General features: G+C 48.8%; 1 protein-coding gene across 1 annotated transcript in view; it reads left to right on the forward strand.

The window, feature by feature from the left end:
* Window positions 1–23,288, forward strand: part of INTS3 (integrator complex subunit 3) — a 38,614-nt gene that overhangs the window by 3,686 nt on the left and 11,640 nt on the right. The window contains exons 2-12 of the mRNA XM_045455881.1: window positions 4,943–5,026; window positions 6,664–6,747; window positions 11,815–11,928; window positions 12,123–12,207; window positions 14,670–14,736; window positions 17,102–17,246; window positions 18,155–18,284; window positions 19,816–19,913; window positions 21,426–21,617; window positions 22,557–22,644; window positions 23,125–23,204. Coding sequence (XP_045311837.1) covers window positions 4,943–5,026; window positions 6,664–6,747; window positions 11,815–11,928; window positions 12,123–12,207; window positions 14,670–14,736; window positions 17,102–17,246; window positions 18,155–18,284; window positions 19,816–19,913; window positions 21,426–21,617; window positions 22,557–22,644; window positions 23,125–23,204 — 1,167 coding nt within the window. The remainder of the gene's footprint in view (window positions 1–4,942; window positions 5,027–6,663; window positions 6,748–11,814; window positions 11,929–12,122; window positions 12,208–14,669; window positions 14,737–17,101; window positions 17,247–18,154; window positions 18,285–19,815; window positions 19,914–21,425; window positions 21,618–22,556; window positions 22,645–23,124; window positions 23,205–23,288) is intronic.

Below are 23,288 nucleotides of genomic sequence, written 5' to 3' on the forward strand. Positions count from 1 at the left end.
TTGTAGAGGACAGGGTATTGCTACTTGGCAGTAGCCATTTGACTTCTGTGGCCCTCTTTGAGGGGGTGTGGTCCTTCTGTCACTCCCAATGATTTGGAGTTCATTCTCCCATCTCTGTTGCAAAAAGTAATTTCTGTAGTTTGGGAAGAGCAGGATCTTTTATATTTCCGTGCCTGGAAAGGACTGGGGCCTGCATTTCTTTCCTCATTGCTTTTATCCATGCATCCAGATTCTGGACTCTCCCACTTCTACATCCTTAACTGGGCCTCCGTGTTCCAAGAGGCCACTTTTGTTTTTGACTGGGCAGTGACCCATAGAACTGACTCAAGCCTCTGAGTGGAGCTTAGAACATCAAGGAGGGGCCTAGAGAAACCTGGTTCTGTCCAAGGTCTCTGTGGTTACATCATAGCCAGAAACAGCCAGCCCCTAGGGCTGTGTATCCAGCTTTGCATGAGGGTCTTGGTGCTGGGCCCATCAGTCAGGCCTCCTCCCACCTCCCCTACCCTTTACTGGAAGGCACAAGTTTACAGAGAGTGGTTAGGAGAGGAACCCGTACAGCCTTGTTAGGGACTCATCCGTGTCCTGTAGTAGGAGGGCTCAGTTTTTCAGGAATCTTTAAAGACCCGCCATTAGAGGAAGTAGCAGGAGATGAGGGCGTGGTCTGGTCTTCATAGATGGGGTTGTGTAGTTGCTGAGCTTTTTCACAAATGGAACAGATGATAATTTAACTGAGGCTGCATGCTTGTCTTGTGTGATCCTCAGAACAACCTTGCGATACAGGGCTTTTTCTATTTTTCCGATCAAAAACCAGGGTTTACAGAGGCTAAGGAACTCACCCAAGATTGGCTTAAGGCAGGCGGGTAGTGAGGGGGTTCTTCTATACCGTGCTGGTTAGTTTACCTGTTAGTTAGCTGCTGTTTGACTTCTCTTGCATCGCTGATGATTCAGCAGAATCTTCTTCCTTTGAGTAGGAAGTAATATCTGGAACCTTAGGGTGCTGTGCTGCTCGTTCACCTGGGCTCGGTAAGCAGGGTTTAGCAGCTGGCGGAACGGATTCTCCAGCCATGGTAACTATCTTACAGAGGGATAAAATTTAAAAAGGGAAAGTCCACCTGTTTCTCCTTCCTTCTCCTTATCATGCGGGAGCCGGGCTGAGAAATAATGGATCTCACAGCTCAGTTTTCATGTGATCTCACGGCTCCTTTTCACAAGTACACAGGTGCTGTCTGCTAAGGCTGAGCCTGCTGATCTGACCTAATTTGGAGGCTAGTCAGACCTGATGGGCAGTGAAGTTGTCATACCTTCAAATATGAAGGACTTTAGGCCTGATTTAGGTTGAAGTGTTGTGGCTGTGGGAGCTCCTTGCCTTAACACAGTTCTCTGTGCAACCTGTGTGCTCTTAGTCAGGGATGCGTGTAGGCAAACTTAGGATGGTGGTCAAGGGAGACACATGATTACCTTTCATCCCTACACCCCTTTCCGTTGTCCTTATTCATGGTTCCTCACAGTGCTTGCCGCGCAGCCACTTGTCAGCAAGACACTTTGTAATGACTTCTAGGATCAGGGGAAGTAAATTGCCTGCCCTTGTCCATTTTGCCAGCATCACCATCATTGGGAATTGGTTTTCCTTAAATAGTTTTTGGGTTAGTCCTCAAGATAAAGGGTTTTTTTTTTTTTTTTTAATGTTTATTTAAATTTGAGAGAGACAACACAGCGTGTGTAGGGGAAGGGCAGAGAGAGCCAGAGACAGAATCTGAAGCAGGATCCAGGCTCTGAGCTGTCAGCACAGGGCTGGATGCGGGGCTCAAACTCATGAACCCTGAGATCATGACCAGAGCTGAAGTCAGACGCTTAACCGACTGAGCCACTTAGGTGCCCCAAGATACAGTTTTAAAAGACTCAGGAAGTAAGTTAGGTGGTGATAATGGAGAGGCTCACTGATTTAATATGAGATACGTTTATCAATATCTTCTCAGTATTTAGTATTAAATGCTTCTTCAGAACAGAAGTAGTGACTAAGGTCTTAGAATGGTGAGCGCGTGCCATGTTAGAGTTGGCCTTTGAAACTAGAGTAGCTCTTGGGTGGACTTTGATGCAGCTGTCCCCACCTTTGTTTGACCAGAGCCTCAGGCATGAGCTTGGCCTTTTCTCCATTAGTCCTTTTCTTTCCTCACACTCATTTTTTAAAATTTGTTTTGGGGCGCCTGGGTGGCTCAGTCGGTTAAATGTCCGACTTCGGCTCAGGTCATGATCTCGTGGTCCATGAGTCTGAGCCCCACATCAAGCTCTGTGCTGACCGCTCAGAGCCTGGAGCCTGCTTTGGATTCTGTGTCTCCCTCTGTCTCTCTGCCTCTCTCCGGCTCATGGTCGTCTGTCTCTCTCTCAAAATTAAATAAATGTTAAAAAGATTAAAAATAAAATTTTTTTTAAACTTTTTGGGGGGACATTTCAAACATTAAAAAGTAGAACAGTAGAATTCCCCTGGAGCCATCACTGCTTCCATACTTATCAGTCCCTGGTAATCTTGTTTTATCTCCCCCCAATCTCTGGATTATTTTGACACAAATCCAAGATAAATAATTTCATCTGTAGATACTTCATATGTATGCCTGTGAGGGAAGGTTTTGGGTTTTTTGTTTTTTTTTTTTTTAAAGTATAGCTTCAGTGTCATACCTAAAAATATTAATAGTAATTTTTTTTAACAATAAAATATTAATTGTTCAAATTGGTTGTCTCATAACTCCTTTTTATAATTGGTATGTTCAAGTCAGTACTCAGACAAGGACCACATGTTGCATTTGATTGATACGCTTTATTTTTTAAATTATTTTAAGTTTTAAGGGTATTTATTTTAATTTTTTTAAGTTTATTTATTTTGAGAGAAACAGAGACAGCATGAGTAGGGGAGGGGCAGAGAGAGAGAGAGAGAGAGAGAGAGAGAGAGAGAATCCCAAGCAGGCTCCACACTGTCAGCGCAGAGCCTGACGTGGGACTCAAACCCATGAACCGTGAGCTTGACCTGAGCTGAAATCAAGAGTTGGTCACTTAACCAACTGAACCACTCAGGTGCCCATTTCTTTAATTTTTTTAAGTTTTTTTATTTTAAAATTTAAAGCTTAGAGAAATGTTATAATACATAGAATTCCCATATACTTTTCATCCAAATTATTCAACAATTATTAACATTTGTCCGTATACATATTATTGTTTAACCTTTTGACGGTAAGTTGCAGCCACGACACCACTCAGGGTTTAAACACTTCATTGTGTATTTCCTAAGAACAAAGATCTTCAGCTACATAACCACTGCTCTGTTGTCAAGATCAGAACATTTAGCATAGATATGTTACTGTCATAGAACATACTGCGGTATTCCCAGTTGTCCCAACAATGTCCATTTTAGCAGTCCAGGACCACGAGTGGCATTTAGGTGCACTCTGTCTTTAATTCTTTAATCTGAGGCAGATTCTTAGTCTGTCTTTGTCTTTTACGACCTTAAATGCTTTTGACAGATCAGTTATTTTGTGGAATATCTCTCAAATTGGGTTGTCTGAAATTTCTTCATGATTAGATTGAGATAATGCATTTTGGGACAGAAAACTGTACAAGTGCTGTTCTAGCCTTTTCAGCGCACCGTGTTGAGGCATGTGGTGTCGTCAGTTTGTCTCCTTACTGGGGATGTTGACTTTGATCACTTTGTTAAGGTGGTATATCCTCTAGAATTTCCTGTAGTTACTCTTTTCCCTTTGTAATTAAGTATTTTTGAACCCAAGTAAATAGTGTCTTGTATAATTTCACCTCTGGTTTTAGCACCCCTTGATGATATTTGCCTGACTCAGTCATTCCTAATGCATTTATCAGCTAGCATTCCACTGTCAAAGAGCTTTCCCTTTTCGTCTAGTTGTTATGTGAATATCAGTGGATTCTTATTTTATTCAATGGGCTAGGATTTTTTTTTTTTTTAATTTTTTTTTTTTTTCAACGTTTATTTATTTTTGGGACAGAGAGAGACAGAGCATGAACGGGGGAGGGGCAGAGAGAGAGGGAGACACAGAATCAGAAACAGGCTCCAGGCTCTGAGCCATCAGCCCAGAGCCCGACGCGGGGCTCAAACTCACGGACCGTGAGATCGTGACCTGGCTGAAGTCGGACGCTTAACCGACTGCGCCACCCAGGCGCCCCGGATTTTTTTTTTTTAAGAGAGCGGGAGTGTAAGCAGGGGAGAGGGGCAGAGGGAGGGAGGGAGAAAGATCTCAAGCAGGCTCCATGCTCTGTGTGGAGCCTGATGTGGGGCCCCATCTTAAGACTGCAAGATCAATACCTAAGCTGAAATCAAGAGTCGGACCCTCCACTGACTGAGCCACTCAGGCATCCCTATAATTTTTTCTTAATATTTATTTTTGAGAGAGAAAGAGAGCAGGAGAGGGGCAGAGGGAGAGGGAGACAGAAGATCCCAGCAGGCTCCCTGGTGTCAGCACAGAACCCGATGCAGGGCTTGAACCCACGAACTGCAAGATTATGACCTGAGTTGAAGTTGGGTGCTCAACTGACTGAGCCACCCAGGCACCCCTGTTTTTTAAGTAAGCTTTATACCCAAGGTAGAGCTTGAACTCATGACCCTGAGAATCAAGAGTCGCATGCTGAGCTGACTGAGCCAGCCAGGTGCCTTTCAATGGGCTATGGTCTTAAATCTCTTTGAGTACATGGGTTTCTCCCTCCCTGCTTTTTTTTCCTCGCAGTTTCTATGTTAAAGAACCAGATTGCCGGTCATGGTTTCCACACTCTGGTTTGCTGATTATACCCCCGTGTGACTTTACTTGTAAACTGGTAGTTAGAGCTAGAGGTATGATGAGGTTTAAGTTTCTTGAAAACTTTTTGGGGCCAGAAATACTTTGCAGGTGGTGGTATGACACGCTCTGAACTTTTTCTCACCCCTTCACAGAGGTTAGAAAGATGTATGAGCATTGTGACATCGATGACTGCTGGTGTCTCCGAGAGGGAGGCCAACGATGCCCTCAACGCCCATGTAAGTGTATGCCCCCCGCCCCACTTCCGTTGCTCCGGGAGCTGTGAGACATGATCCAGAAGATAAAGCACTTTATGGCTGGGCATGAGGGACAGAACTGAACGTCTCAGCTCCCTGAACCAGGCTTCCCAGCTCCTCTCTCTTCTCTGTCTTACTGTGGGAATCTGTCTCTTGGAACTTAGGTGTCTTTAAATAGCTTTTAAAAATAACTCCTAGTTCTGTAGTGACTTTTTTGTCTTTGCAAATTATCTTGATCCTTTACATTTCCCAATCTGTGAGGTTGAAAGGATTTTAAATAGTACATGTAAAGGTCTTAGAGTAATTCCTGGCACATGGTGAATGCTTAGTATTTCCTTTTTATTTATAGCAAAATCTTTTTGTTATGGCTTCTCCTTAAAAATACCAGGGGTTCAGTGACCTGCCCAAGGCCTATTACTCCATGAATGACTTTGCAGCTTCCTCCTTTCCTACTGAAGGCTGTTAAGGGCTGGTAAAGGTGGTACAGTAGGATTTTTTTTTTTCCATTTTATTTATTATTTTTTGAAAATTTTTATTTTACTTTATTAAAAAATTTGTTTTTAATGTTTGTTTATTTTTGAGAGAGAGAGAGAGAGAGACAAAATGTGAGCAGGGGAGGGGCAAAGAGAGAAGGAGACATAGGATTCAAAGCAGGCTCCAGACTTTGAGCTGTCAGCACAGAGCCTGACGTGGGGCTCAAACTTATGAACCGTGAAATCATGACCTGAGCTGAAACTGGATGCTCAGCCAACTGAGCCACCCAGGCACCCTGAAAATTTTTATTTTATTTTTTATTTATTTATTTTAATTTTTTTTAATGGTTATATTTATTTTTGAGACAGAGAGAGACAGAGCATGAGTGGGAGAGGGGCAGAGAGAGAGGGAGACACAGAATCTGAAGCAGGCTCCAGGCTCCGAGCTGTCAGCACAGAGCCTGACGCAGGGCTCGAACTCACAGACCACGAGACCATGACCCGAGCCCAAGTTGGATGCTCAACTGACTGAGCCACCCAGGCACCCTTGAAAGATTTTATTTTATTTTATTTTATTATTTTTTTTTTTAATTTTTTTTTCAACGTTTATTTATTTTTGGGACAGAGAGAGACAGAGCATGAACGGGGGAGGGGCAGAGAGAGAGGGAGACACAGAATTGGAAACAGGCTCCAGGTTCTGAGCCATCAGCCCAGAGCCCGACGCGGGGCTCGAACTCACGGACCGTGAGATCGTGACCTGGCTGAAGTCGGACGCCCAACCGACTGCGCCACCCAGGCGCCCCAAAAGATTTTATTTTTAAGTAATCTCTGCACCCAGTGTGGAGCTTGAACCCACAATTCCAAGATCAAGAGCTGTATACTCCATTGACTGAGCCAGCCAAGTGCCCCTTTTCCCATTTTAAATGCTGGCCTGTATTAAGCCTTGGAGAAGGCAATAAGGGTCTGTCCTTTCCTTCCACCTCTCTCCTGAAACACATGCTTTATCACTTTTAGGAGAAGGAAATCATCAGGTAGAAGAGTTGATGATTCTCCTTTGCAGATTATCCAAGTTTTCTGGGAGAAACTGTATTCAAGAACTTTTCTCCTGTGAGTGACAACTAGTTATTTTCCTTCCTCATGTTCCAGGTGTGCAAAGGCCCCCCCCAGCATGAGGAAATCTGCCTGGGCCTCTTCACCCTTGTCCTCACCGAACCTGCCCAAGCTCAGAAGGTAAGAGTCCCTGCTCTGAACTCACAGACTCTCCTCAGGTAGAATCTGGGCATATGGTGGAACTCATGGTTAGCTGCCATAGCGCCAGTCCTGTTGGCCAGAGCCGGATCACCTTGTTCTCCAGATATGCGTACAGCTCCTGTTTTACTCTCAGTGAATTAGTCATTCTCTGCCTCCTATCCTTTCTCTAGGTCTTGATTTTCAAGCTAAAGGGCGAGAAAAGGCATTTGTGACAATGGAAAAGCATTTGAAGAGTTGTATATTGTAGAGTGATGGTCAAGGTGATGAGAGTCGGGACTTAGTCCAGAGAAGAGAAGCGAGCAAGTGCAGTCAGGTCCATTGAGAGTTTTTACCCAGTACTTTGCAGGCTCTGTCACTGGAAAGCGAACAGAAGGCAGGCTTAACACTGCCATCAGTAGGATCTAACAGCTTGATGCTGACGATTGGTGCAACAATAGCATAGTGGCCAAGAGAACCCTGAGCCCACTGGGGCCAGACTTCCTTACGAGTACTGTGTGAAAACTAGTCTGGGGTCTTCACAGACAGAAGAGTCTCCTTTATGTGAAATGGATTAAGTGGGATCCTTCTTTGGGGTCAGGGATTAGGCAGGGTGATCTCTTCGGATTCCATTCTTTCATTTAAAAAAGTAGCGAGTGGGGCGCCTGGGTGGCGCAGTCGGTTGAGCGTCCGACTTCAGCCAGGTCACGATCTCACACTCCGTGAGTTCGAGCCCCGCGTCGGGCTCTGGGCTGATGGCTCAGAGCCTGGAGCCTGTTTCCGATTCTGTGTCTCCCTCTCTCTCTGCCCCTCCCTTGCTCGCGCTCTGTCTCTCTCACTCTGAAAAGTGAATAAATGTTAAAAACATTTTTTTTTTTTTTTTTTATTAAAAAAGCGACAAAATTCTGTCTTTTGCCTCTACAGAATTCCCCTTTGCAGCAGTTCTGTGTCCTTTGAGTCTTGGGACCATGGTTTAGAAGGATATGTCTGGTGTCTAACAGTGACTCTATGATACTAAGAGAAGAGGAGCTTGGAGTGGGGACACTCAGTATTCTTACTGGCCTTTCCTTGAACATGGGGAAACACATGCTCTGTGCCCGGCGCTCTGTTGGGCTCTATCCAGACAGGATCTCATTTAATCTTCTCAAAAGCCATATGAGGTTGGTGGCTCTGTCCCTTCTTTCCAAGCCACTCCCAGGTTACCTATAAGGTAAATAGAGGTCAAAGACGTTGTCATTTGTTCAAGGAGTACCAAAGAATATCCTCATCAGGGACAAGGACAGGGTGCCCACAGCCCTCTGGCGTAGCTGCTTGAATTAACCTCAGGGGAGAGACGTGAGCACGGCAGCCTGATGTGTTCGTACTCCACCGATGCCACCTGCAGTCACATCCAGGGTGTGCGTAACGTGGAAGCACAGTGTGTACTCACAGGTCCTTGGCGTCCCAGGCCACTTCTGAGCTGGAACCTTGTTGAATTAAATTGGCATTTCATTTTCGTACTGGATTTATCATCAAGACCCTTGAAGACAAATGAATGTCTCCAATTTAGTGGTTATAAACAGTAACGTGACCCGGTCTAGCTGCTCTATTTTAAAGAAATTGTTGGCAGAGACGGGGGTGAAGCGGTTGGGGTTAAGGTTTTGTTTTCTCTTATGCGGGCTTTTATAAATACAGTTAAAGTCTTGTGCAGTCACCTCAGTGCAAATTTGTCCAGTCTGCTGGGTTTTTTTGTTGGTTTCAGGTGGGATTGGAATCAGCTAGGGTAAATGAGTAAACCTCAGTGAAGGGGGCAGGGTGTGCGTGGTATTTTCAGCTCTTTGCCTAGCCTGACAGTGAAAGGCCATAGGCCTCTGCATCATAAATGCTCATTATGTCATGAATTTGGCTGTCTAGACATGGCAAAGGGCTAGAGCACTTTGTCTTCTTTCTGCCCTGGGACAGCCTCATGAGGGTGGCCCAGATCCTTCCTGCCTTGGGTCTCAAGCTGTTTGACAGCTGCACCAGGATGGTGTTCACATGCTAGCCGTTTGTTTCCAAGTAAATCCCCTCTTTGGAACATCCTAGGCTGACAGGCCACTGGGTCAAGGCTCTTCAGACAGAGTAGGTGGAATCAGGGGGGTCAGAAGACATGGTTTTAGGGAAATGAGGAGCTAGCAGGTAGTGACTCATTGAGAGACCTTGAACCAGGTCAGAGTATGGGAAGAATGTGTGGCATGTCTCTGAGGTGCTTTGGTCCTCTTCCCTAAAAGGGTGATTATCTTGTGAAATCCTTCTGTCCTGAGGAAGTTTCAAGTCGGAGTTACTGGTGAGGACGGACTCTGATGCGTTGTTTTAGGCATCAGCGTAAAAGAAGGGGTGTGTTTTCCAAGGGTTTGCTTGCGGTTAATTCTGTCTCTGGACCAGAAACCTCAGGATAGGGTGGAGATTTGACTCCTGGATCTTCACAGGCCGAGAGATCGGAGGCAGGGGTGGTGGAGAGGTTGATAGTAGACACTGAGTCTTGAGCACATTAGAAATCTGCTCTGGGAAAGCAGGAGCTGAATGAAGAGCCTCAGTCATTGCTGGCAGGTGGCAGGCCGGTGCAGACATCAGGGCCAGCCCTCTGGGACTTCTTAGTGGGCGCAGCAAGGGCGGGTTGAGCAGGTAAACAAGAACTCTTGGCTAAGGACAGAGCAGGCTGTCTTTGGGTGCAGAGTGGAGTATGTATGGGGTGGGTTTTGTTCCAGTTGCACCTTAGCTTTCATCTGCCCTCTCGGCAGCCCTTATGTTTATAGTTTTTGAGTGTATCTGTTTCCTGTTTGATGTCTGAACAGAACAGCTGGGAGCAGGCCTGGCTCAGGGGTTGGGGGGTGTAGGAGGCTGAGTAGGCAGGCACTAGCAGTTAGGAGGTGAAGGTGATAGGGGAGGGTGTGGCAGTTTCTCTTCCTCAGAGTCAAGGACCCAGGCCTTGGTAGTTCTCGGTTAAGAAGGTGGGTTGGAGGCTGCCTGGGCCCAGCCTGGAGGGTCTGGGGCACAAGTGCTGCCTCCATGCCATCCTGTCACCTTTCCTTTCTTCTGAGACTCTCTGCTTCTCTTCTCTGGTCCCCACTGAGTTTTGTTTTGGGTTTTTTTTTTCCCCCATCTACTTCTCTTCCAAGCCAGGGGTTGGTGAGGCAACTGACAGCATCCGGAAGGGGTGCCCTGGTGCTCAGCTGCATGTGTTAGCAACGGTGTGGTTGGCAAGGCCCCACGTGGCACATGGGATCAGGCAGACAGGGTCTTCTGTCTTCATCTGTCCCTGTGTCTCCTGAGAAACGTGTCCTCCTTCCCTGTCCCGGGTCTCTTCTGCGCTTCTGCTCTTTATGGAACAGACAGGGCTCCTCTCTGGTGACTCTGGTCTCTGTCCGTCCTGACATGGATCTTCCTCTGCCTTTGTCTCCCTCCTCCTCTGTGCCCAGCCTGTAAGTCACACCTCCAGGGCAGGGAAGCACCGTTTACCAACCACCACATTGACGGTAGCTCACTGGGTTCCCTTATCCATTAATTAATTACTCCCTTGCTTGCTTGTACTTCTTGTTTTTTTTACTGTTAGCGTTTATTTTTGAGAGAGTACACACGCGCATGCACACGCATGTGCATGGGGCAGGGGCAGAGACTGAGGGAGATGCAGAGCCCAAAATGGGGCTCCATCCCAAGAACCATGAGCTCATGACCTGAACCAAAATCAAGAGTCGGACGCTTAACCGGCTGAGCCACCCAGGCGCCCTCCCTTTTGCTTGTACTTTTTGATCTCCGATGGAATCAGAGGATAATTAAATTCTCCTTTGGGAATGAAAAGGGTATGAAAAGTTGTGGCACAGGAGGGATCTTGAAGCGTTGGTGTTTTTATCAGATCAGTCGTTTGACTTACGGGCCGTAGAGGCCGGAGGAAGTGACAGTAGCTAAGGGCTCAGGAGTCCCTCCTATATCAAGGCCGGAGCGCAGGAGGAGCACTTCCCTTCCGGACACTGAGGGTGAAAGAGCTTAGGGATGTGGTTGTCGCACAGCCACCTTAGGTCCTCACCTCCCTCCCCAGTAGCCTCTTCTCGCAGCTATTTCTAGCAGTGGCAGAGAGGTGTGACAAGCATGGAATCTAGAACGGAACTGCCTGGACTTGGATTCTGGCTCTTCTTCTGTCTCTTCAGTGACCTGGGGCAAGTTACTTTACTCCCTTGTACCTGTTTCTCTCTTCATCTGTAAGAACAGAGCTGGTAGCACCTATTTCAGAGGGTTGTTACGGGGTTCAAATGCAACCATATGTGTAACATGGAGCGCAGCGTCAGTGCATGTTAGCTTAGCATATTTGCTATCGTGGTTGATGCCACTGGCTTTCCGAGGTAGGAGGTATGTTTCCAAGGTGCCCTTTGTGCTGAGACCCTGACAGCCTGGAGCTCAGTGGGTAGTGAGGCCTCCTGAGGCCTTCCTCTGGGAGTCTGCTCTCTCTAGAGAGAGGTGAGAATGCTCTCAGGAAGGGGAGCAGGAGCATTCAAAGATTGGCGTACTCTGCCTCACCTCTCCCAGGGCTGGGTGCACCTAAGGACCCCTCCTTTTTCCGTCTTGGCAGAGCAAAGGGCAGTCCAGAGAAAAGAAGAATGATGTTTAATGAAAGAAGTTCAGTTTGGGCCTGCCCTTTCTTTCTGGGGCCTTGGTCCCTGGATCCTTTACCCTAATGCTCCTAGCCCTTTGCTTCATCTGGCTGAGTCAATACAGGTCTAAAAACCTCCCATCCTGCAGTGACCTTTCACTGGCAGATGAAAAGCAGACGGCCTCCACCTGGTTTTGCTCAGCTTGTGGCATGAAACAGGGTGACAGTTTCTAAGAAGAGACATGGGGGGTCAAGGAGCCTTTCCTAGGAGGCTTTTCTGCCTTCTCGGAGAGTAGTTGCATTCCTTTTCCCACCGTGTGTGACAGGGCCAGGGTGGGGTTGGGGTGGAGGAGCCCTGTGGAAGGGCAGCATCCACAGGGGCCACTTGAATCCCATGAGTGGTATTTAAGGTGGCGGGGGGAGCCTGTCCTCAGCCTACCGGCTGCTCGCGACCTTGCTTCTCACAGTGTTACCGGGACTTGGCTCTGGTGAGTCGCGACGGCATGAATATTGTCCTGAACAAGATCAACCAGATTCTTATGGAGAAGTACCTGAAGCTGCAGGATACCTGCCGTACTCAGGTAAGGCCGGGAAGGAAAGAGAGATCCAGCTCAGAGACATGCTAGAGTTTGGATCCCCTCTTAAAGAGAAGGGACAGAGGAATCGGGGATAACATGCCCTGCCTTTGTACACCTAAACCGTAACGTGGTTGGATTCACCCTTTCCTCAAATTTGCAGGCCCTTCTCTTCATCCGTCTTCTCCTCTCCCTTTTAGTTGGTGTGGCTGGTGCGGGAACTAGTGAAGAGTGCGGTTCTGGGAGCTGACGGTGTGTGCATGACGTTCATGAAGCAGATTGCTGGTGAGTTGATGGCAAGGGTGGAAAGCAGAGAGAGGAGCCCAGAGGCTAGGTGCAGGCTGTGGAGGACAGTGAAGGGCCTTGGGGTTTCAGTTCCTGGGTTGCCTGGACTGTTTTCTCCTGAGACAGGCCTCTTCCGGCCACACAATGATGCAGAAAGCAATGGAAAAATCACAGGGCGGGGGGGTCTCTGGAAGCAATACGTCTTGCCTTGCCTTGTTTTCCTTCCTGCCAGACTCAGGGCATGATGTAGAATAGTTGGCCTGATTTGGCCAGTCCTTACTCTGGGGTTTCATGGCATGTTGGATCAGGAAGGCTCTGGAAGGAATGGGAAGGGAGGGGAGGGCAAATGATTTGTTCCCGTGACATTGTCTGCTTTCAGAAACCCAGGTGTCTTCCTTGGCTCCACCTCTACATTCCAAACTCTTGCTTCCAAATATTCATGACATCTCATGGGACCAGTGTGAGGCAAGAACCATGTCACTGGAGAGACCCTGACATTTAGGTTTTATTATCTCATTGGCATCAGTGACATCAGTCCGAGTCACTGAATATCCACGAGGCCTGTCCATGCTGCCTCTTCTCCCCAAATCACATGTGTTTGTTTAAAAATCACCCTGCTTTGGGGCGCCTGGGTGGCGCAGTCGGTTAAGCGTCCGACTTCGGCCAGGTCACGATCTCGCGGTCCGGGAGTTCGAGCCCCGCGTCGGGCTCTGGGCTGATGGCTCGGAGCCTGGAGCCTGTTTCCGATTCTGTGTCTCCCTCTCTCTCTGCCCCTCCCCCGTTCATGCTCTGTCTCTCTCTGTCCCAAAAATACATAAACGTTGAAAAAAAAAAAAAATTAAAAAAAAAAAATCACCCTGCTTTGCTATCTCCTCATTCCCATTGGTTCCTCGCTTCCTCTTTAAGATTGTCTGTAACCCTGGTGGTCCTGTTTTGATGTGCATAAACCTTATCCTGTGTGATATGTGACTATGTGGACACTGACTTTTTTTTTCTTTTTTTTTAATGTTTATTTTTGAGAGAGACAGAGCACAAGCAAGGGAGGGTCCAGAGAGAGAGCATGAGCCAGGGAAGGGCAGAGACAGAGAGAGACACAGAATCTGAAGCAGGCTCTAGGCTCTGAGCTCTCAGCACAGAGCCTGACGCAGGACTCGAACCCACAAACTGAGAGATCACGACCCGAGCTGAAGTCAGACACTCAACTGACTGAGCCACCCAGGCACCCCTTGTATACTTTTTTTTTTTTATTAATTTTTTTTTTTTTTTTAACGTTTATTTATTTTTGAGACAGAGAGAGACAGAGCATGAACAGGGGAGGAGCAGAGAGAGAGGGAGACACAGAATCGGAAGCAGCCTCCAGGCTCTGGGCCATCAGCCCAAAGCCCAACGCGGGGCTCGAACTCACGGACCGTGAGATCGTGACCTGAGCTGAAGTCGGACACTCAACCGACTGAGCCACCCAGGCACCCCTCCTTGTATACTTTTAAATGGGTGAATTTTACAGTATGTGAATTGTACTTAACTACAAAAAAAAAAATCTAAAGTATGGAAAATTATGTCTGTAATTTACTTCTAAATAGTTCAAGAAAAAACGTACTTGCAAATTTTCTGTAAATTTTTTTAAAAGTTTATTATTTCGAGAGAGAGCACACACACATGCGCTCAAATAGAGGAGGAGCAGAGAGAGAGGGAGACAGAATCCAAAACAGGCTCCAGGCTCCAAGCTGTCAGCACAGAACCCGACGCAGGGTTTGAACCCATGAGCCATGAGATCACGACCCGAGCCAAAGTCAGATGCTCAACTGACTGAGCCCCCCGCAGGCAGCCCAACACTGACTTTTTAAATTAGGAAGGAGCAAGCATGATGGTGTGCTGGCTCCTTTACCTCCTGGTGTTTCCTTTCCTGGTTTGGTCTTCCTAAGTCTCCGCTTCTAATCCTCAGACTTTGGTCTGGCATTGCCACATGTAATTTTGCCCCAGAAAGTTCCATGGCAAGCACAGAAGACCGTGGCCTGTCTTGTGCCTGAAACAAGAAACCCTTGGCCTGTGATGTGCCTGACTTGGTTTGGGACACCCTGATGCTGGATGGCCACTGTCACTGGCTGCCTGTATCTCAGGCCCTGTTTGAGATGTCACCCTTTCTTCCAACCAGGGGCTCTTCATGTCTCTGTCCTAGACATTCCCTTTCCAGGGTCAGAGTAGTCCCACTCCATCCCCCAGGTTATAGAAAAGTAGCAGCTCTGGTTTCTGGAAAATTCTAGAACCTTCCCTTCCTTTCTCTGTGGAAGCAAAGGGGAAACTTCAAAGCATGACTGAACAGAAAGCAGGTGTTCCAACACTCAGAACCTCCATGATGGGATAGCAGTTAGGGATGGAGAAACAGGATGGGTGAAGAACTGTGTTGGATTAGTGGACTTGCTAATGAAAGCCATTCTCGTTGTTTTCTCCCCCTTTGAAATCAGGTGGAGATGTTACTGCAAAAAATATCTGGTTGGCAGAGAGTGTCCTGGATATCCTGACAGAGCAGAGGTAGAGTCTGCCATGATGGGTACAGGTGTGGGCGGCCTGAGAACACCTAGGGTTAGAGAGGGGGAGGGAGGGCAAGTGGAGGAATCAAGGGTATGGTATGGCCCAGAGGATTAAGGGGTGGGGAAGAGGTCTTTGCCAAAACATCTCAGAGCCCAGGAAAAACTAGCTTCATCTGATAAGGGTTTATTTTTGATCCAGACCTCCTTGGAATGTTTATCTTTGGGGGGAGACATGGGAGAATGAGCTCAGCAGAGTGGGGCCAGCCAACCACTCGGGCCTGGCAGGTACCCCTTTTCTCCCTTCTGAGGCTCTCCACCCAACAACCCCTGCTGTCTTGAGATGGGAGTGAGGAGGTAACGGGCCCAGGAATTCTGCTCAAGTTTGCACACAGGGCTGGGGGGCTGCGGTGGTAGAGGACGTAAGGGGGACACGCTGGGCTTCTGGCCAGTTCTTTCTTTTTCCCATCAAAGGACCAGAAATTTTATAAGGGCTGTTCCGTATTTGAACTTGTTGGGGGCAAGGCCTCCTCTTGGTCTTCTGTTGCTTGACTTCTGAGTCTGTTTTGTGTGAGGCCACCACAGTAGTCAAATGTCCATATTTCCTGTGGTTCAGAAGAACAGACTTCCTCCCTTATTCACACTTGTTCTGGGCACTGCCCCAGCGGAGAGCTGGGTCAGGTGCCGTGCAGCGCCACCTAGTGCCCTGGGCTGGGCTCTCCACTGCGGCTCCGGCTCAGGCACTTCCATTGGTGCCGCTGCACAGCCTGGGAGATCCTAGCACTTCCTTGCAGGGTGTCTGTGCCTGTCTGGTGTCCTGGGTCCAGTGGTCTCACTTTCTTTTTCTCTTTAGTACCCATCCCAGGACTCAGGTACATTCATCACCTTTGCTGACAGTCTTCCTAAATGATCGTTCTCATTTTGTTTCTGTTCTGGTACCGTAAAGCTGCATTTTCCTCATTTGGGCAGTTGGGAGCGGTCTCCGTGTACAGGTGTCACATAACTGCCCTACCTTTGCTCCTACCCCACAAAAACTCAAATCTTTTGGTGCAAGTGAGTCCCTAGATGTTTAAAACCATCTTCTTGGGACGCCTGGGTGGCCCAGTCGGTTTCAAGTGTCCAACTCTTGGTTTTAGCTCAGTCATGATCTCACGGTCCTGAGATCGAGCCCAGTGTCAGGCTCTGTGCTGAGAGCACAGAGCCTGCTTGGGGTTCTCTCCTCCCTCTGCCCCTCCCCCACTCACATGTGCACTGGCTCACTTGCTGTCTCAGAAACAAAACAAAACAAAGTCTTCTTCCACATCTCCCCTTCTCCCTCCTCCCCAAGTGTTTCTAGGGCCATGGAATTAACAGGTAGCACATGGGGGAGGGCCTCCCCATTGTCCTTGGATTCTGCGTTCACTCTCTGAAAGGAAAAGACCAGAGTCTTTTAATTAGGTGTCTTGAGCACGTTTCCGGAATCAGGATGTTGCCTGGTTGGCTTAATTAAACTTGTTCCTCTGGTTCCCTGGCTTCCAGCAGGGGTGCCAAAGGCCTTATAAGTACTTGCTTGAGGGAGATAGCTCCCAGTTTTGGCACTTTGAGACAGCATTGGAGTTTTTGTCCTCTCCCCACTGTCTTTCTACCCTTTTGAAAGCGGCAGGGAGCACATTACCCCCTTCCCCCAGGGAAATTTAAAAACTCCTGAGGAAATAGGCTTTGCCATCCAAAATCATGTTCTTCTTTTCAGATTATGATTTAGGGCAGGTACCTCATTGGGAGTGGGAGCAGTGGCCAGAGAGCCAGGGAACCCTGTATGGCATGGAGGGCCGCTCATGGCAGGCACAGTGGCAGGGCTGACACAGTGCACCCTAAAACCGCCAGCGTTCTCAAGGTGTCTTAGCTTCTGGAGGTCCTCATTCCACTCTGTAAGAACTGCTGGCTTTGGGACACCTCTAGAACCTCTTTCCCCATTCTCTGGGCTGGATAGAAGCTGTAGTTTAATCTCTGTCCCCAGTACCTCACGTGGTGCTCGGCACATACATGACAGGTGCTCAGTAAATGTTTGAACGAGTGCATCAGTGAGCAAGTATTTGATTGGAAGCTCAATAGTTATGTGAAAAAGAGAGATTGCTTTCAGTCAGCGCTTATCTCCATCGGGCGCCTGGTAGAGTGGTAGGAGGTCGTCCCTACCTGAGCCAGTCGGTAGTCCAAGATGGGTCACGAGCAAATAGTCAAGAAATCAAAGATCCTCCTCCCAGTGTCAATCATTGGACATTTCTGAGGCCCCAGAACCAAGTGTGGGCATGAACTGGGAGGAGGAACAAGTCTGGACAGAGCGCAGATGCCAGGTGTTTCCTCCCCCACCCCCCCCCACCCCCCTTCTGCAGGGAATGGGTGTTGAAGAGCAGCATCCTCATCGCCATGGCTGTTTACACGTACCTCCGCCTCATCGTCGACCACCACGGAACCGCCCAGCTCCAGGCCCTGCGGCAGAAGGAGGTGGACTTCTGCATGTCGCTGCTTCGCGAACGGGTGAGGGCTAAGACTGTGGGCAGGTGAACCCTAGGATGGGACACCTGTGTAAGTTTTGTGAGCTGACCTAGGCTAGAGATGTCATTTTGGGGAGATGGGGATGGTTCAAGGCCTGGCGTTTTTCCATCATTCCGAAACAGAGCGAGGGAGAAGGTGGGAATCTGCGTGGAGCAGCTCTGGCTCCGGGAACTGCTGTCCCTGGAGGAGGGATTTCCAGGCCCTCTTCGTGGACACTGTTGTATACCACAGACCCCGGCTGCCCATCATTATGCAACCCCCCCACACCTGGGTGATGGCCATGGTCAAGTGGGATTATGAACTGTCCACTCCGAGATCTCCCAAGAGAGGTCCCAGAGCTCTGATCTCTAATGCAGTAGCCACTCCCCATATGTGGCAACTTAAAGTTAATCAAAATTATATTTAAAATTGAGTTCCTTCGTTGAATTATCTACACACATTTCAAGCGCTCATTAGCCACCTGTGGCTGATGGTGACCCTTTTGGACAGCACAGAGATGGAGATCATTTCCATTACCAGAGATTGTTCTGTTGGACAAGGGGAGTTTGGGGAAAGGTGTTTGGGGCTTATCTTGCCTGTCCTGTCCTTTTGGAATTGTAGTCTCTCGATCTGGGTCAAAACCATCCTGGGAGGAGAGAGGAGTAGATTCATGTGAAAGTCAACAGGGCTTTAGTAGTTACCAGTAACCTGTCCTCCTTATGTCCATCCCCGGCTTCCAGCTCTCTCCCCCAAGCAGCTGGGAGCCAGTCCTTTGGTGCCAGAAGAAATCCTCTGGTCCCTTCGGCCCTCTTTCCTTCCTTCCCTAGAACGAGCTGCTCCTTGGTCCTCCCTGCAGCAGGTAAATTATCCGTGTTTTCATTCTCTCTCCTGTCCCCCCTCCCCTCATCAAGTTCATGGAATGTTTGATGATTGGCCGGGACCTCGTACGACTACTTCAGAATGTTGCCAGGATACCAGAATTTGAACTGCTTTGGAAAGATATTATCCATAACCCTCAGGCCTTAAGTCCTCAGTTCACAGGTAAGGAAGGGCCAGGGCATCCTGTCCTTGAGAGGTGGGAGTTCGGAGTATGTGCTGAGTGAATCAAGAGGGCAGAGGCTGGAGGGTAGGAGAGGCTTTGGCAGCCAGAAATAGGGAGCTTGGGACAGGGCAGGTTTTGCCAGGTACAGCTGGATGTGGGGGTGGCAGGGGTCCAGAGCAATTCTTAGGGTTCCCAGACAGCCCCTGCCTGGCAGACTGCTGCTGCCATTGGTCCCAAGAAAAACTGAGGCAGAGCCGTGATCCTCCTCCTCCTCCTCCTCCCCCTCCCGCTACAGCTCTTTGGCTTGGGAGGTGAGCTGATGGCCAGTTTCCAGGCTCACTGGGTCCAGCAGGGGAGTCAGAGGTCAGCTCGTGAGACTGAGTCAGCAGAGGGGCTGGGATTAGCCCTGTAAGAGAGTGCTTCTCCCTGGGATCAGTCTTGCCTCTGAATTCCAAGGATCCAGCCTAGCCAAAATTCTGTTCATGAGAGGGAGTCTTGCGTGCCTCTCCCTGACAAGGTCCTTTTGAAAGCCGTTTCCCCTTTTCTTTTTTTTTTTTTTTTTTTTTTTTTTTTTTTAACGTTTATTCATTTTTGAGACAGAGAGAGACAGAGCATGAACGGGGGAGGGGCAGAGAGAGAGGGAGACACAGAATCGGAAACAGGCTCCAGGCTCTGAGCCATCAGCCCAGAGCCTGACGCGGGGCTCGAACTCACGGACCGCGAGATCGTGACCTGGCTGAAGTCGGACGCTTAACCGACTGCGCCACCCAGGCGCCCCAAAAGCCGTTTCCCCTTTTCAGGGTCCCTCCCCACCTCCAACACGCACGCATGTGCACATGGAAACAGTTGTCTGAGCCCTGGAGAGTCAGGAAAGGAGGGGAAGGTCCTGGTCCTCCTTTATATTGTATTGCTCTTATATTGAACATGTGTTGAGTTGTTTTGAGTGCTTACGTGTGTGCTAGACACGTGTGTTGATTCATTTAATCCTCAGGACAACCCTGTAAGATGGATATTTTACTTTCCATATTTACAGATAAAGAAAATGAGGTTCAAGGAGATTAAGTAATTTGCCCAAGGCCACACAGCTAGTGAGTGTCAGAGGCAGGATTTGGATCCAGGTCTGTCTGACTCCAGAGCCCGTGCCTATACCACAACCACATTAATCCCAGGACCCAGGGATGGGACCATAAGGAGCAGAAAGAGAGGCTAGGGTTTCCCATGTTTTCCCCTAACTTTCCCACATGTTGCCAACTGGATATTGTGAGTAGGGGGCTCTGAACGGCCAGGAACAGAAAAGAAGTAATATATCTGGGTCCTGGGGATGGTGGTTGGTTGGAGCAGAACATTCAGATGCTGATTAGAGCCCCCACTTGTATCTGTGCTTGACCTCTCTTGGTCTGGTCTTAGAGTTTCCCCATGAGCAAGACCACTGGCCATAAGTACCTGGCCCAGGTTCCCGACCTGCCTTCTACTCCTTCTGGAAGGTCCTCAGGCTTCTCTCTTTTCTCTTCCCTTACATACTTGGTCCAGGTATCCTGCAGCTTCTACAGTCCAGAACATCCCGAAAATTCCTGGCATGTCGTCTAACCCCAGATATGGAGACTAAGCTCCTCTTCATGACCTCCCGGGTAAGCTAATCTTTTGCAGCAGGAGCAGAAGCTGCAGGTTAGCTGGGCTTCTTCCTCCAGCCTGCAGATGCATTACCGTTGAGTGCTGGCTGGCAGAGTGGTGGCCAAGTGGGTACCCGATCTACCTGGCATTGGGCAGGTGCCATGAGCTGGGGATACAGTGTTCAGTAAAAGGGGTATAGTTGGAGCTCTTATGAAGCCTTCAGTCTATCTAAAACCATCGCTAAACCAAAAATTATACACAAATTATGTAATTTACAAATGTGAAATGTGTGTAAAAGCGTAGAGAGAGGTGTTCGTTCTGGAAAACCCACCATTCCTGTGGCCAAATGTGAATTCTCAGGAAGAGCTTTGGCCTGGTGGTTTCCAAACATGGCTGAGTTCTAGCAGGATTAGGTGAGCAGCATGTTAAATATACATGTCCCAGGATCCCAGTCTCCCACATAATCTGATTGAGGAATCTGTGTTTGTTTAACAGAGTTTCCAGGCAACAGCTCCTCTACAGCCAGTCTGGAGTTGGGGAGCCTTCTGGCCTAGTCTGCTTTCGGTTTCCTGAGTCATCAGGAGAACCGCGCAGATCTGTGCTATCCCATGTAGTAGCCACCTTCGGGTTGCAGTTTAAATTAGTTAAAGCTAGGGCCAGCTGGCTGGCTTAGTTGGTAGAGCATGTGACTCTTGATCTCAAGGTAGGGTCTTGAATTCAAGCCCCACGTTGCGTGTAGGGATTACTAAAAATAAATGCCAAAAATAATTTAATAAGTAAATTAGTTAAAGCTAGGTAAAATAAAAGATTCCATACCTCAGTTGTGGTTCAGTAGCCATCATCATTGCAGAAAATTCTGTTGGACAGTGTTGGTCTAGACATATCTTTCTTTTTAGCCTTTCTGCTCTCTGTTTTGGTTAAATTTGGGGAATGGAAGAGGAAAACCAGATCTCTGCTCTTACTCAGTGTTGCTATTTGTAACCACGTTAGAGTCTGATTGGGGGAAGGAATTGCTGCAAGAAGCTTTGGAGAGTCTGTGTACCTGGGATAGTGACCCTTCAGTCACTCGACATCAGAAAGCTTTTGGTCAGCTTTCTGTCAGGCTCAGTCCTTGTTCTCGAGGAACATTCCTTGCTGGCCACAAGGGGCTTGCGAAAATAAGAAAAGATAAGAAAAGTGCTTACAACTGGAGCCTCAGTGACTGGAACAGGAGGAAGGAACCAAAATCCAGCTGCAGTCACAGTTGGGGGCAATTGGGACATTAGGTTGGTGGCAGGAACGAAGGCAACCCTGGCACAAGACGTGAGTGAGGAAGGTTCTTGGCGACTTTTTTCAGTCAAGGAAGATTTAAATCAGCAAGTCTTCCTTTGGGAAGGAAGGTCTCTCCTGAGAAGAAAATGTGAGTTAGTGAATGAGCTGAAGCACAAGATGGGAGGTGTAGGTCACGCCTAGTGTTGAGTGGTCCCCCGGTTCCTCCGCCCGAGACCCCGCCCTTCCTTCCAAGTTCCTCCAGCGCCCCCTTCCTCCAGGTGCGGTTTGGGCAGCAGAAGCGCTACCAGGATTGGTTCCAGCGCCAGTACCTGTCAACCCCAGACAGTCAGTCTCTGCGCTGTGACCTCATTCGCTACATCTGTGGGGTTGTCCACCCTTCTAACGAAGTGCTGAGTTCAGATATCTTGCCCCGATGGGCCATCATCGGCTGGCTCCTGACAACGTGCACGGTGAGGGGCTGGGCTGTAGGGTGGAGGCTCTTGGGTGGTGAAGGGTCCTCGTCCCTTGAGTTTCCCATATTTCCTTGCTTCTTCCTGACTCTTGGCCTCCTGACCCTTACCCAGCAGTACCCCTTCCTTCACTTTCTTCCCACTGAGTGTCAGCCTCTGTCCTGCTTAGGTTTGTCCCTCTGGAAGTTGACTACACTCAGTATTTCCCATCTGGGTTTGTGGTTGGATAGGTTCTCTGTCTTTACTGCTGGTCCCCAAGCCCAGATTTCTGAGGCCTCCCTATCTTTACTTTTAGCTCCAAGAACCATATATGGTTACTCCTCTGAATGGCTCCTTCCTCAGATTCAGGGCTTGTCTCAGACCCTCACTTCCTAGGCTTTTGGCATCAGCTTTGGATACTTGTGCAAGCCAGGGGAGCCATTTCTTTCTCAGCATGTTCCTATCTGTTCCTTAGGTAGGGAAGCTCCAAACTGTCTGCTCTCTGGCTTCTACCTTCTGACCTCTACCAACAGAGTTCTCCTCCCCCTGTTGACTGGGTCCTCGGAATGTGCTGATTCAGACACAATCACAGGCTGTTCCTAGGGGTCCTTCAGCCGGGAATGTGCCCCAGGAGCCCAGGAGGGGCAGCCTAGGCCCTGGTCTGAGTGCTGTGTCAGCTAGGCCCCGTTCTCCTTTTCTAGGAGCAGGGATGTGTTCTTCTGGACAAACGAACGGGAACCCAGGCCAATCCCTGGCCCCTTGGTCGGTGAGACCATGGCCAGTCTCATTCGTATGCAGACTTGGGTCCCCTCACCCCTGGAGGCTTCTGTCTGTCTCACTAGGAACTGAATTTATTTCTTAGATGCACAGCCATGTGAACCCTGGAGGCTGCCTTGCGCTTGTGCAGGAAGGGGAGCTGTTTGATGAAACCAGCCCTTCTTTCTCACCTCTCTCTTCCAGTCAAATGTCGCTGCCTCCAATGCCAAGCTGGCTTTGTTTTACGACTGGCTGTTCTTTAGCCCAGACAAGGATAGCATTATGAACATAGGTATGTGACTGGGAGCAGGCAACACCACCCCCATCTCCCAGGCCACTGCCTAGTCTTGGTGACGGTGGTCATAAACCTCAGGGCAGCGTCGGGGGAGACAGCTTATCTGGGAGCAGTTCGATTGTTCCTCACCAGTGCGCCCTTGATGTAGAAGGAAGATTGCTTTTGTGAGGCCAAGCACTCACTCCCTCTCTTTTGCCCAAGAGCCTTATGCTTGGGGCTCCGGTGGAGTGGCCTAGGCAGAGGGCTGTGCCGCACCCTGCTTTTCCTCTCCCACCACCTCCCTCTTCTAAGCCGGATGCTGGACAAGGGAGATGAGGGCTAGGAGCTGTTTGGGGGTGTCTGCTTTTGGGTCTGCTCAATGGGAATAGGGGGTCGGAATACAGCTCTCTGGAACTATTCCTATATTTTGATGCCTTGTTTCATGGAATTGGGGACAGACTACCTGAAGTGGGGACCCTTTAATTCTCCCTTCTCCAGAACCAGCCATCCTGGTCATGCACCACTCCATGAAGCCACACCCAGCCATTACTGCCACACTCCTGGACTTCATGTGCCGTGTAAGTGTGTGTCCCCTTCACCTTATAGGTTTTCCTAGTGCCCTTCATTGTGGGAGCAGCTGTAATCATAGGTCCTGCCCCCAA

The sequence above is a fragment of the Leopardus geoffroyi genome, chromosome C3 (assembly GCF_018350155.1).
Source record: "Leopardus geoffroyi isolate Oge1 chromosome C3, O.geoffroyi_Oge1_pat1.0, whole genome shotgun sequence".
Taxonomy (NCBI): Eukaryota; Metazoa; Chordata; class Mammalia; order Carnivora; family Felidae; genus Leopardus; species Leopardus geoffroyi.